Raw genomic sequence first — 13,456 nt, forward strand, 5'->3', positions numbered from 1 at the left:
ATTCACAATGAAAAACTCCCCCTGGCATTAATGGTAAAAATAACACTTTGTGGATGAATACTTACACGTGGGCTACCATTAGTAATTTTATAATTCAACTTCAATAATTGATGTGTTTTTTTTTCTCCACGAAGATTGTGGACTACAGGGACTGTTAACTACTGGGTGACCCCATCAAATATATAATTTTGTCATTAAATTATGTCAAAAATTAATCAGTAAGCTGTAAGTAAGTTATACCATCTACACATATTTTGCCTTCACTACATGTAGACAATTGAACACACTCGGAGGTTTTGATGCATATGTGCATTTGGTCAACCAAATCCAAGATATGTTTAATTAAGACATCAGTAAAATTACAGCTAAATGGATAAAAAATATATCCTAGTCATGCACCAAAGTTGAACACGAAAAGCCCCCCGAAAATTGAAAAATAGGGACCGTGTATCCCCAAATGCAGTGGCACCAATGGAATCGTCTCCGTGTAGAGCTTTCTCTGCATGCAGGGTCACTGATTGATGTAGAAAAAATAGTTCATGTTCATGTGCAAAAGGGGAATATGGAGGTGCTGTTAGCAATTTACCACGTTTCAGAAGAGTGTATGGATTTACTATTTTGGAAAATTATATTCCATACTTGCTCCACCAGCAAGCCTAGTGTAATACTAATCATCCACTCGACATTTCAACAACAGCAACAAACCGAGGAAAACTACATAAACACAATATGGAGTCAATATGAGTATCACTACACCTGAATCAAACGAAGGATACCAGAAATGTTACAGAAAATTCGTTTAAGACTGATTATCATTCCAGTTAAAGCCAGCAAATGCATTTAGAAGCCGGAAAACGTCCAAAATCTCAAAGACTTGCGGTGTTCAAGTTTAATAATTATTCGCGCCAAAGCGTAATTTGAATATTATTTTCGCCGACGGCTTTGCAGTCCTTTTTTCGGCCGTGGTTTTACCAGTCTTTTACCAACAACCTTAAAAGAAATTCAGCCAAACATTTCACTAAACCCAATAAATTAACCAAACAAAACGAGGAAGTCTTCATAATTTGTAAACGCAGTATGCATGACAACATACGAGCGTCAAAAGCTGTCAAGGGTAGCAAATCGATGGTTTTCCTTCTTCCAAAGGTAAACAGAAGAAGAAATTATAGCAGTCTACAAAGCGGCTGTCCTTACTAACACAAAGAAAACTTCAAAACTCGCCTGGCAGTACTTACAAATACAGTTTTATTACTTTTAGACGTGAGGTTATCGGTATACGGCGAAAAACAACAGAAAACTAAGCTTGTTTGTTTACAGTATGCAACTTTATATTCAACAACGACTCTAGTCTTATTGTTTGAAATTTATCAAATTTCTCCCAGTATGGTTCCAAATCAGATAATCGGGGAGACTTTAAAACTCCTATTGAAGATATAAGCTTAACTTCTAAGCTTATCTCGCCGAAGCAACTACATAATTTTTATGGAAAACGCGAAAGTTTCTATGTAAAAAAAGTCGCTTACCACAATTTGGCAGTTCACTTCAGTTTGAATCCTATAGGCAGAAACTTCCAGCAAAAGTTGCGAAGACTGAACTGAACTAATCTTTTCGATAGATCAACGAATCAACTACTCTTTTCCCGCTGTGTTTTTTCCTCTAAACACAAGAAACACGTTTGATTTCTCTTGTTGATCACCTGATGAAATCATGTGACTTCTTGCACAGCGCACACCTAGCTCGACGCGCGAAGTTCTGTAGTCTTCTGAGTAAATTTTTCGGGTATTCCAGCTCTTTTCTATAGCCGTCGTTCCCTCTGCCTCACGGCATTGTTCGGTATTATTTCATATCCTTTCTCTAGCCCTAACTCGATCTAATTCACAGCACTGTTCAGTACTATCTCGCCTCCTTTCTAGCCTTGGCCCGCTCTTTCGCGATCTTCTTCGCCACTTCTTTGGCTGTCAATCCTTGCTCTCTGCCGTTCTCTTTCACGTTCTGCTTCAGTTAAACCCTATCTTGAAAACGTTAGATCAACCCCTCCGATCGTTTGTTAACATAACAAATAGAAATAATATTTTTTTTTTCCCTGACTTTTCTGAAAAGTCCCGCCCAGAACAGATGGCATTCCCTAGCTTCCCCGTGAGGACTACCGCGAGACGCCCCTCCCCCTCCCCCAGAGTCTGTACGGACGGCGTTCGCTCGCTCGCTCGTACGCTGACGTCATAACCAAATTTTCTCGGCTTGATGGGTTACCAATTTTACTTACCCATGGTGCTTCGCTGGCGCGCTTCGCGCGCTGAAGCTCCGCTATAAGATGGTTGTCGAACGATAAATCACACCTAGACTACAAGTGACAAAGCACCACAATCATTGTTAAGCTGACATAGCTAGCTTCCTAAGTGAAAGACATCTCAAAACCTATCGGTTTAGTTTTGCCTGCATAAAAATGTATAAACATACTTATCTCATACCTTAAAAGAATTTTACTTTCAACTTACTTGGTTTACTCGACAGAAACTCTTTGCATGCCACGTAATCTTCTTCTTGAATAGCTGTTGCTAAATTTATAGACTCCACATGAAATCTCTTCTTAATTTCATCTGTCACGAGGTATTTCTCCGCTATTTTATTTAAGCGCCCAGAACGATAGTCTTCCCACAGGCGTTCCAGTCCTTCTAGATTGCTGCACTTCACTGCTAACCGTAAACTATTCTCACTTCCTTCTGTTGGCGTTGGGTCGTAAATTAGTTTTAGATGCTGAAAGTACTGAGGTAGTTCATCAACTGGAACATTACTCGTCTCTTCTTCAGACAGTAGTTGTTGACTTTCTTTTACTTCTTCTTCTTCGTGAACACCATTACCTGACTGTTTGTATTGAACGTTGCCTCTGTCTTTAAAGTTATCAAAGAAAAACGTTAATGAAACGAGAGGAAGATAGCAAATGTTCCATTGGTGTTCTTTCCCTTCGGGTTTTAATCCATGCAAAGGACATATCCCTCATCCTAGTTATAAACATGTAGTTGCACATATAAGGTACGTTTTTTTGACGGTATCTTTGGTTCCTTTATTTGTACCTCATTTATTGTTGTTGTTATTTTCTGTAGATATCTGGACACTATTTCTGCATTAACCTTGTTGTCGTGTGGATACGTATGTGGTGTATTTTAACACATATCAACGCAACACCATGTAAATATTGTACCAATATATTTGCTTTAGTTGAAATACGATACTAAACCAAAAAAAGACAAGAAAATTTTTCTGTCCGGAGCAGTGGGATCTCTATCCTGCGAATAGTATCAGCAGATTGTAAATAAACAGACCACCAGTCAGATTCAAGATTTAAAAGTTCAAAAAAAACAAACAAAACAAAACAAAACAAAATGATCGGTTACGTACTAAACTAATGAATTAGTTTAATAAGTAGGCAGTCACCCTAAAATTTAAACATTTCTGTAGCTTCCTTTTCAATTTCATCCTTCAAATTTGTCCTAGACCCCAGGGCACATACGAAGCATTTAATCAGTGCCTTATGTTCTGTTGATATAGGTGACTTCTTGAAAAAAGTTGTAACTTACGATTATCTGCAAAGTGCATTGTGATTGGTTTAGCTTCTTCAGCGGTTTGAGTCTGAGTCTCATCAGCAGCTTGGTCAGTATGGTCTTGGGGCAGTGATTCATCTTCCTTCAATGATGAGTCCTGGTTCACTTCTAAATAATTCAGGCAAAATACAACTGTATTACTATTTTTGTGATATTTTTTGCGCCGTTTTATATGCAGCTGTTTGAAGGAAGGTTGTCCTTCAAAGGTAAACGCGTACGCGACAATGTCGAAATCACGGTATTGTGAGTAATGGTGGTTCACAGTTGCAGGAGGCCCAGACAAACTTTTTGTGTGCTGTGCACATTTACATTTTTATAGCAAATGTATGGGATTTACATAACACTTCGCAGAATTGCATAAAATCACGAAAATGCGAACAAATACTTGCTCAATAAAAGTAAATGTATTTTATATATGGTGTGCTGTCGTTCTTTTGGCTCAAAATTGCCAATTTCAGCAGGTTTGAAGGATCCAGTTTACTTTCGCTGTTTACTACTGATACATATATTAATACAAGGGTGGAAAGACAAAGGCTTAAAAATGGAAAAAGTTCCAGCGCAGAGGCAGACTTAAGTCATTGTTAAATAAATTCAACTATGTCGACGCATATTAAAATTTGACAACGCAATTTAAATATGCGTGGTCTTTCGTCGTAACTGCCCAAGAATCTCTGGGTCGTGTCGCCCCATTGATATTACCGACTATGCTAGTGAGTATTAGTTTTTTCTATGCCACCCTATCCACAGGAGGAATTTTTAACGGACATTGTTTTACTGTATCCAATCAGACAGAGACTGAGGAAGAGGGATTTCCTTCCGGCACAACTGTGTGTCGCTACGCATTCTGACGGCTTGGAAATATTCGGTCCTGAATTTTGTTCGATGGCTAGTACTGGGCCGTTTTGATGAATTTTCGATTGAATGACACAAGAAGATTTGCGGAACTTTCCTCTGTTCTGCTGTTTAATTTGGAAGCCAAGCGCGATGAAATTTTCAGGTCAAAAACCACCTCTGCGGTGGAGCTTTTCCAGTTTTGAGCCGTTGGACTTTGCGGCAAGCTGATGGCCCAACAAATTTAAACCCGATTTGACACCGACAAAAAGTCTGCAGCTCTACGACAAAAAATCGGCCAGTGTGCGGCAGCTTTAACACTGAATAAAATAATACATATAAATTCCATAAGCAAGGCATCAAAATGACACGCTCACGGTCAAATAAACTTTGTAGGAATCCGGTGCAGAAAAAGTGGCAATATATGAGATTTGTATGTTTCGAATATCGAATTTATTTCTATGTAACCGAAGATGTATAGAATGAACGAAAATAGGCTCTTAATATAAACATATTCGTACTGCCACCAGCCAGTGGTCATGAGCTGTATTTCAATATATCAGAAAAAGAAACAACACTAAGAGAAAATCATACCTCGGAATTTATTGTTAGCTATAGATTGTGGAGTATTGAATATCAAATACATAAAGTAAACCAAGGCATAAAGCTTCACATTGTTCACTCACTTGACTTGTCCATTAGGAACAGTTTGCAAGCCAAGTAATCTTCTTCCAAAATTGTTGTTTCCAGCTTAATGGATTCCACATTAAATCGTTTCTTTATGTCATCTGTCAAAAGGCGTTCTTCGGCTTCTGCGTTCAAGTTCCCAGAACAGTAGTCTTCCCACAGACGTTCAAGAATTTCCAGAGTCCTACACTCCACTGTTATTAGTAAACTTCCCTCGATTGCATCTTTTACTATGAAGTCGAGAACTCCTTTTAAATAGTAATCAAGGCAAAGAGGGTAGTTGTTCGCTGGGACTTGAGATGCATGTGTCTCAAGAAAGCATTTTGTCATCTCCCTCATTATAAGCCGCTTGGCTTCCTCTTGTTGCACAGGATCCCTGCTTCTTGCCTTTTGAAATGTAACACTGTCTATTTTTATTACGATGGGTACGGTACCTTAAAAAAAAAAATTAACATTTAAATCAAGAATCAACGGTTAAAAATTAAATTACCCACATTTAAAACCTTCATTTTCCAGAATTTGTGAAGATGATTATCTTTTAATTAACAGATGAGATTTAGTTTATTATGTGTCAAATCAAGACGTAATTCTGAAACCTTACAGATGCAATCGGCACTCGGCTTGGCATTGTGTTGGCCAATCAACGCAATTTGGCTTGTCGATTCATTTTCACGATTAATTGGTTTATTATAATAAAGATAGTCAAACATGTGAAGGACAAGTTTTGTTTTGTCTTACGGCCACTTTTTTTGTCCCGGCCAAACGCCCATTCATTTCCTGATGTTCATTTTCTTATGAGAAAACCCTGTTAATGTGGCCACCCCGTTAATATGGTCAATGGCCACATTCTGAAATCCCAGCCTGTAAAATCCTTTTTAATTTTATCCCGTTTATACGGTCACTCGAACTAGTCATGCTCATCTTTCCAATGTTACTATTGTATGAACTGAGCGAATGTTCAATCTTTTTTTAAAAAAGTTATATCTGCTGTTCCGGATGCTCATTAAAGAACAGTTGATTAGAAGTACAATTGTGATTTATCTGTTTAGACGTCACTCAATTTAGACCATTAAGAAATTTGACCTTACCCCGTTGATACAGCCACCCCGTTCAGTATGGCCAAATTTTCATAGCCTGATGATGACTGTATAAACGGGGTTCTACTGTTTGTCTATTTTTTCCTATTTTCATTCTATTATTTCATTCTTTTTTTAAATTTTTATTCATTATTTCTTTTTATTTTCGTTTTCCTTTTTAGTGCAAAGTACAATATTGGGATGCTCAGGGCGTTTCCGGCTGCTAATTCACTAACCACTAACGCACTAAGGTGCTCAGGTATAGAGCGGTTTTTAATTGAGTGTCGTAAAACCAAAACCACACCAATCACTTACCAACTATACTGCTCAGCCAATCTCAAACCATAGTAAAACCAAAACCAAAACCAAAGTAATTGTCTAATTTCTTTCGACACTCAATTGAAAACCGCTCTAAACTTAAATGGTTATTTAATTAATAATTAATTTCAGTTATTTTATCAGCCTTGCCTCAAAGGGTTGGGCACTCGTGTTACTTCTTTGATAATATCACAAAGCTATTTATTATACAATCACGAGTGTTCTACTGGAAAATACACCACTCGTAAAACTCATACGAAGCCACATCCGGGACTCGGGTAGCGTATTTTTTCCTCACACGTGAAGATATTGACGACTTCACTGATATCATGTTTGACCATCTGTTTCTCGAAAGTAAAAAATAGACGAGTTGAACATGCATTTCGAGCTCCAGGTCGGCAGCCCCGGGACCAAATTGGCTAAAATTCGGAGAGAATGTTGTCAGAACGTTCGCCGACAAAACCGTGTCTGCGAATTCTGATTATTCTTTTTATTAAAAAGTTATGCCTTTCTTTCGCGGGCAGTCCTATTTTTTTTCCCTTTTCTAACTTTATCCTCTTGTAAAATAATAACAAACGCATGTGCCAAAAAACTGAGACACGGTTTTTGAGGTCAATGTGTGAAGAAACGGATGCCATGTTAATCGTTTTCTCCAACCTAAATTTAGCGGGCGTATACCTTGATTTATGAGTTCGTAAAGCTTTGTAAACATATTCACATTTTCGAAACACGGTAAATTTTTACCGTGTTAAACAGGTCGGGTCATAATCAGTAGTTATTAAGCTTCGAATAAATATACGGTTTATATGGGTTTTTGTTAAAACCACGAACGCTAGAGCGGATCGAACGCGGATGGTCAAATGGGTTATACTGATACCTTAAGTAAATTTGTTGGTGTATGCTCGGAACATCTTCGTATCATCCTGGAAAGTCTTCGGCAACCTTCGGTTATCTTTGGAAATCGCAAATTTTCGGGAAATGTTCAGAAACGTTCGCATGGCCTTCGGAGAATTTTAGGAGAATCTTCGGAAATCTTCGCAAAGTACTCGGAAATCTTCGGAAAATCGTCAAAAATGTCGTTATCAGTGTGTTCATGTAATAGACAAGATAATGCATGGTTACTGGTAGATATGGAATTTCTCTTCTCGAGTTCAACTTTATATCGCGCTCGTTCCCTGCGCTCACTCGTGAGATATCGAAGAGACATTCCATATCTACGTGCGTCCATGTATTCTCGTCTGTATATTATTTTCCAAAAATCCCTTGCTCTCCTTGTAGTAATATTCTCTTCAGAACAAAATCAATTCACTCGACTCCAAACGCATGCTCAGATCAGTTGATGTTAGTGTCGACTATATGATATTAGGTAGACGACGCGTTTCATACACGATCAGCCACGAATGTCGAGTGCTTTTCCTTGTGGTAGCTAATTCCAGAAATAGAGGAAAAGGATATCGACTAAAAGGAATCACCAAGCGTACTTCTGTTAAAAGAATTAAATCCTCTTGAGTTGTAATAGCACTAAAAACTCGATATTTCACCTAGCTGAGTCGAATTCTTTTATTATATTACTAAATCGTGTGTAGCTAAACGTTATTCAAGAGTTTCATAGCCTTGGTGAAAGAGTTGATCTTTGTCCAAAACGATCCAATTGGAAACATTGGAAGCACTTTGAATTGGTTGGCAATTGACAACACTTGTTGGACATGCTGGTGGGAGCTTCATTGTTGGCATTCCTGGCATGTATATTCTATTTTTTTTTTTTTAATTTATACGAGTTACGATTTCCTAGAAAATGGGTGAAAAGCGCCTTTGGTAATGATTACGGGTCCTTAAAGTTTGCTTTCTAATTCCTCGAGTCATTAAACCAGTTAACAGAACACATGTTTTCACAATGTATGTTTAGAAGGTACGCTACCTGAAAGACGCCAAGTCATGACTTCCGTTTGTTGAGTCAGTATTGTTCTTCTTGTTGAGCTCTGACAAGTTATAGGAGAATCTACCAAAAGAAAACATGAACACATATTTGTCACTCCAGTATCAAAACTACATCTCTCTCATATTTAGTTGCTTCAGTGCATTCGTAATGAGGGTAAGACGTATTTATAGAAGCTCCCTGCTCTTAGCCATTTTAGTGCTTTTAAGATGCTCGGTTACGGAATACAAGTACTTGGCAGATGGTCTAAACCAAAAAGGTCATGTGTGGGAAAGTTTCAAGACTCAAGACCATTTATCCACTCAGGAAATACGGAATTTTACTTCTGGACTACAAGCGACTTGGTGGTTTCAAGGTGACGGAATTTCGTACAAAGAAAATTTTCTTGATTTCGCTTTGTACTCAAGCAATGATGTATTGTTTACAACGCGCATACCACACGGCTGGATGGATAATTACGCAATCACTGATAATCTTCTACACAGGTATTTACCAAAGCGGCATAGGATGAAAAGACACAAAAGACCATGTTTTTATTATCCCAACAGCTCCGCCGCTTTCAACATGGAATTAATTGGCGATCTGACATTCAAGCTAAATCCCGGGCCTTCTGTGAACAAAACAATACCGGTCATTGTTTCATCGCAAGCCAAACGCAGCCATGCATCACGGCCCACCACTGTGTCACACAACGTCACCCTTGGCTCCAAAAATTGCTGCTCCAGAGGAGTGAATTGGCACAATCTTACCAGCATAAGATGCTCAAACAAAAATCTGCAGAATAGTATTATACCAATCGACTTCTGTTTATTGAACACTAGATCGATCAACAAGAAGGAACTTGCGATAAAAGATTATGCAGTCGACAATAACGTGGATATTTTTGCAGTGACTGAGACATGGCTGCGCAATAATGAAAACTATAATTTTTCAATTGCTGAAGTTTGTCCAACCGGATACCGCTTCTACCATGTTCCACGGAAAAACTCACGAGGGGGAGGAGTTGGTCTCCTAATAAAGAAACAAATGAAAGTCACGAAACAAACCCAGACAAATTTCAGCTCCTTCGAATACCTGGACATTGTGACGACATGCTCCACTGGTTCTATAAGAATTGTAACTATCTACAGACCGCCTCCATCCAAGGGAAATCAATTAAATTGTTCTCTATTCTTTGAAGAATTTTGCACCCTCGCAGAACAGTTCGTTGTTTCCCCTGGCAACCTTCTAATAGTGGGTGACTTCAATTATCACATGGATAAAATCAGCAATTTGGAGACTGTAAAATTTAACAAGATCTTAGAATCGCTCAGTCTAGTCCAGCATGTAAATGGACCCACCCATAAGAAAGGCCACACCTTAGACCTGATCATAACTAGGGCCGAGGACGAGCTAGTCACTAGCGTTGAAATACGCGATCCAATGCTGTCCGATCACTCTGCTGTACACTGCAAGCTACGCCTAAAGAAACCACCTCTGGAACGAATGGAAATTAGTTATCGTAAACTGCGCTCGGTAAATATGGTCAGTTGTAATGACGACCTAAAGCAATCTGACCTTCTGACAACCAACGCCTTTGATCTTATGGATCTCACTGAAAAATACGAAAATACTCTGACGGAAATACTTCAAAGGCATGCACCTTTAAAACGACGCATGATAACTCTCCGTCCATCAGCACCATGGTACCATGAGGGTATTAGTAACGCCAAGAGAAAACGTCGAAGGCTGGAGCGCCGCTGGCGATCGTCGAGACTGTGCGTCGACAGACAGATGTTTGTCGACCAGTGCCAGGTAGTGAACAAAATGCTAAGGGACGCAAAGGCTTCATACTATTCATCTATTATTTCAGAGAATGCATCAGCTCCAAAAATATTTTTCAACGCAGTCGACAAGCTATTACACCGCAGAGTAGATAGACGCTATCCGACCGCACCCTCAACGTTTGTGCTTACGAACAATTTTGCCGACTTTTTTGACAAGAAGATAGCATCCATAAGAACGGAGCTATCCAAAGAAGTGACTTCTGGTACCCAGTCCTGCGAAGCATACAAACAGCCATGTCAAGCCGAATTCACAGAGTTCAGGGTGATGTCAGAAAGAGAGATTGAAAGTTTTGTGGACAAAATCGGTAAAAAATCCTGTGATCTTGACCCTATACCGGCTTCTATTCTTAAGGAATGTAAATCAACTATTCTACCCGTGTTAACTAACATCGTTAACATGTCTCTCCAATCAGCATCTATGCCCGCTGCACTGAAGGAAGCAATGATCAAACCGAAGCTGAAGAAGGACAACCTGGACTCTGAGGATTATTCAAACTTTAGACCTATCTCAAATCTGAAGGTTGTATCTAAGATAATTGAAAAGGCAGTATCTTGTCAATTGAACGACTATCTACGCGATAATGATCTAGAGGAATCTTTTCAGTCAGCATATAAACGCTTTCACAGCACGGAGACTGCTCTCCTGAGGGTGCAAAATGACATTCTCTGTTAGATAGATAATCAGAAATGCGTTATCCTGCTACTGTTGGACATGTCTGCGGCGTTTGATACCGTCGACCATAAACTGCTACTAGAAAGAATGGAAAAACGCTACGGCGTGAAAGGAAATGCGCTAAAATGGTTTCGATCCTATCTTCAAGACCGAAAGCAGTTTGTGATGATTGACGGAACCAAGTCAGAGATGAAAGAACTTCGCTACGGTGTTCCCCAGGGATCCGTTTTAGGGCCAATCCTGTATTTGTTATACACATCGCCCATCGGGGACATCATCAAACGGCACGGACTTAACTACCATCTATACGCTGATGACACCCAGCTCTACCTCTCATTTAAGCCCAACTACGCCGAACAACCTGGTTCTATAGCTAAAATAGAAGCATGTGTTTCTGAGATCGACTCGTGGATGGTGTGCAATAAGCTGAAACTAAACGGAGGAAAGACGGAGCTTTTGATATTGAGCGCACGACATCGTCCACCCCCATTAATAGACCACGTCGATGTGTCTGGTGAACAGATCGAGCCATCTACTTCTGCAAAGAACATTGGAGTCATCTTTGATGAGTACATGTCACTGGAAAAGCATGTTACCAGTACCTGCAAGGCCTGTTTCTTCCATCTTAGAAACATTAGCAGGATAAGAGTCTGTCTATCTCTAGCAGACACTGAAAAGTTAGTACATGTATTCATCACTTCCAAACTAGATAACGCCAACTCGCTTCTATATGGACTACCAAATCGTCTACAAAATGTCCAGAATGCTGCGGCTCGCGTTGTTACCAGAACAAGGAAATGCGATCATATCAAGCCGGTTTTAAAGCAGCTACACTGGCTTCCAATAAGCCAGCGCATCAATTATAAGATTTTACTTTTAACCTATAAAGCGCTCAACGGCCAGGCCCCTAATTACATTACTGAACTGCTAGAACCTTATGTACCAAGCAGAAATCTTCGATCCTCCTCCAAAAACCTCTTGAAAGTACCACCTGTCAAGTTAATAGGCTATGGTCATAGGTGTTTCTCTTTTGTAGCACCTAGCCTATGGAACTCTCTTCCGAACAATATAAGAGGGAGCGGCTCGCTATCAGATTTTAAGACTTGTATAAAGACATATCTTTTTAACAAATTTTATAACTAGACTTTTGGTTAGTTAGTTAATTAGTAGATTAGATAGTCTAGCTAGTTAGTTAGTCAGTCACTTAGTTAAGTTAGTCAGTTTTTATTTAAAGGTTTTAATGATTCCTAGTTTTACTTTCATTTTTACAGCTTAGCTATTTTATTTGTTAGTAATTTTTTATCACTGATGTAAATTTTTAATGTAAATTTTATTTTTAATAACATTTCTTACTGTAAAGCGCCATGAGCCCTGGATATGGCGCTATACAAATCTATTATTATTATTATTATTATTATTATTATTATTATTTAAGGGGACTATACTGGCAGCGATAATTCTCATACAATTTTGTATATACCATACAATTTCCCAAAAGCTTTCCTAGGTTATCTTTTTCTGAGATAAAAACGTCGAGCATCAAACGTTGTTTTCTACTCTATAATTATTTCCAAGGACAACAGGCAAATACAAAGCTTTGGATTCGGAGAATTCCAAGCCTTCTACCAGATGAGCTAAAATATTAAGAAAATTACTCTGTTGTTGTATGAGTAGACAGTCTATTATTACTAACAGAAGTTGATACTGAAAAAAATCCTGCCTTGAGTCAAACTGGTCATCTTATTAATAAGAGTTTTGGTTTAGTTTTCCCAACTGTATTCTTTCTCGTAAGACGCGCGCAGTGCCTCACTTTAGAGGTTGCAAATGGAGATATTTGTTTTTTTTGACAGAAAGAGACTGGAGCTATGGCAACAGCACTAAGGGTGTCATTTTGTTTGTTTTGTGATACACATTTGTGGTGCCAAGTTTCAAGAACACTGCTTCAATGACTTCTAGAGATATTGTTTATTCACTATTTTACCATTTTTTAGTTGCAAACAATATGACGTCATCACTGTTCTAATTTGCATAATAGAAAAACGTCAATAACCCTACAACGAAAAAAGATATTTCAAAAAAAAAACGCCATTCTACTGTATTTTGAACGGCCTTGCAGATAAGCAGAAATTATTTTTCATATCATATGCACTTTAAGATGGGCTGTCATAAACTGCAGATACAGTTGTTCGACTTCTACGGTACTTTAAGATCCGACATCATGCAAAATTCTAACAGAAGTTACTACGGTCGGCTGATCGGAACTTGTAACTACAAGCGGCATTCGACCGATGGAAAAGTTGACTGCACCCTCGAACTACTGTTACATGTGTAAGTCTGACATCGTTTAAGTAAAGACTAAGCAGAACAAACTATAGTTAACGTGTTGATGTGATTACAGCCAGAAATTGATTCCAGAAATTGGACACAAATATATCAATAAGAAGATTTCACCAGCTGTCGTTCTGTTAAAAGAGGGGATCCCCTTTTGCTTAAATAGTATTAAAAACTAA

At 38.7% G+C, this 13,456-nt stretch overlaps 2 protein-coding genes across 2 annotated transcripts in view; both read right to left on the minus strand.

Moving 5' to 3' along the window:
* The window catches only part of LOC145501446 (uncharacterized), an 86,384-nt gene that overhangs the window by 15,195 nt on the left and 57,733 nt on the right, over window positions 1–13,456 (minus strand). The gene's annotated exons all lie outside the window — the stretch shown is intronic.
* Window positions 2,575–13,456, minus strand: part of LOC145501096 (uncharacterized) — a 58,118-nt gene continuing 47,236 nt past the window's right edge. Inside the window, exons 3-6 of the mRNA XM_081480653.1 lie at window positions 8,430–8,510; window positions 5,117–5,551; window positions 3,433–3,707; window positions 2,575–2,888 (exon numbers count right to left, since the gene is read on the minus strand). Coding sequence (XP_081336779.1) covers window positions 3,520–3,707; window positions 5,117–5,551; window positions 8,430–8,510 — 704 coding nt within the window. The 3' untranslated portion in view covers window positions 2,575–2,888; window positions 3,433–3,519. The remainder of the gene's footprint in view (window positions 2,889–3,432; window positions 3,708–5,116; window positions 5,552–8,429; window positions 8,511–13,456) is intronic.

The sequence above is a fragment of the Orbicella franksi genome, chromosome 10, assembly GCF_964199315.1.
Source record: "Orbicella franksi chromosome 10, jaOrbFran1.1, whole genome shotgun sequence".
NCBI lineage: Eukaryota > Metazoa > Cnidaria > Anthozoa > Scleractinia > Merulinidae > Orbicella > Orbicella franksi.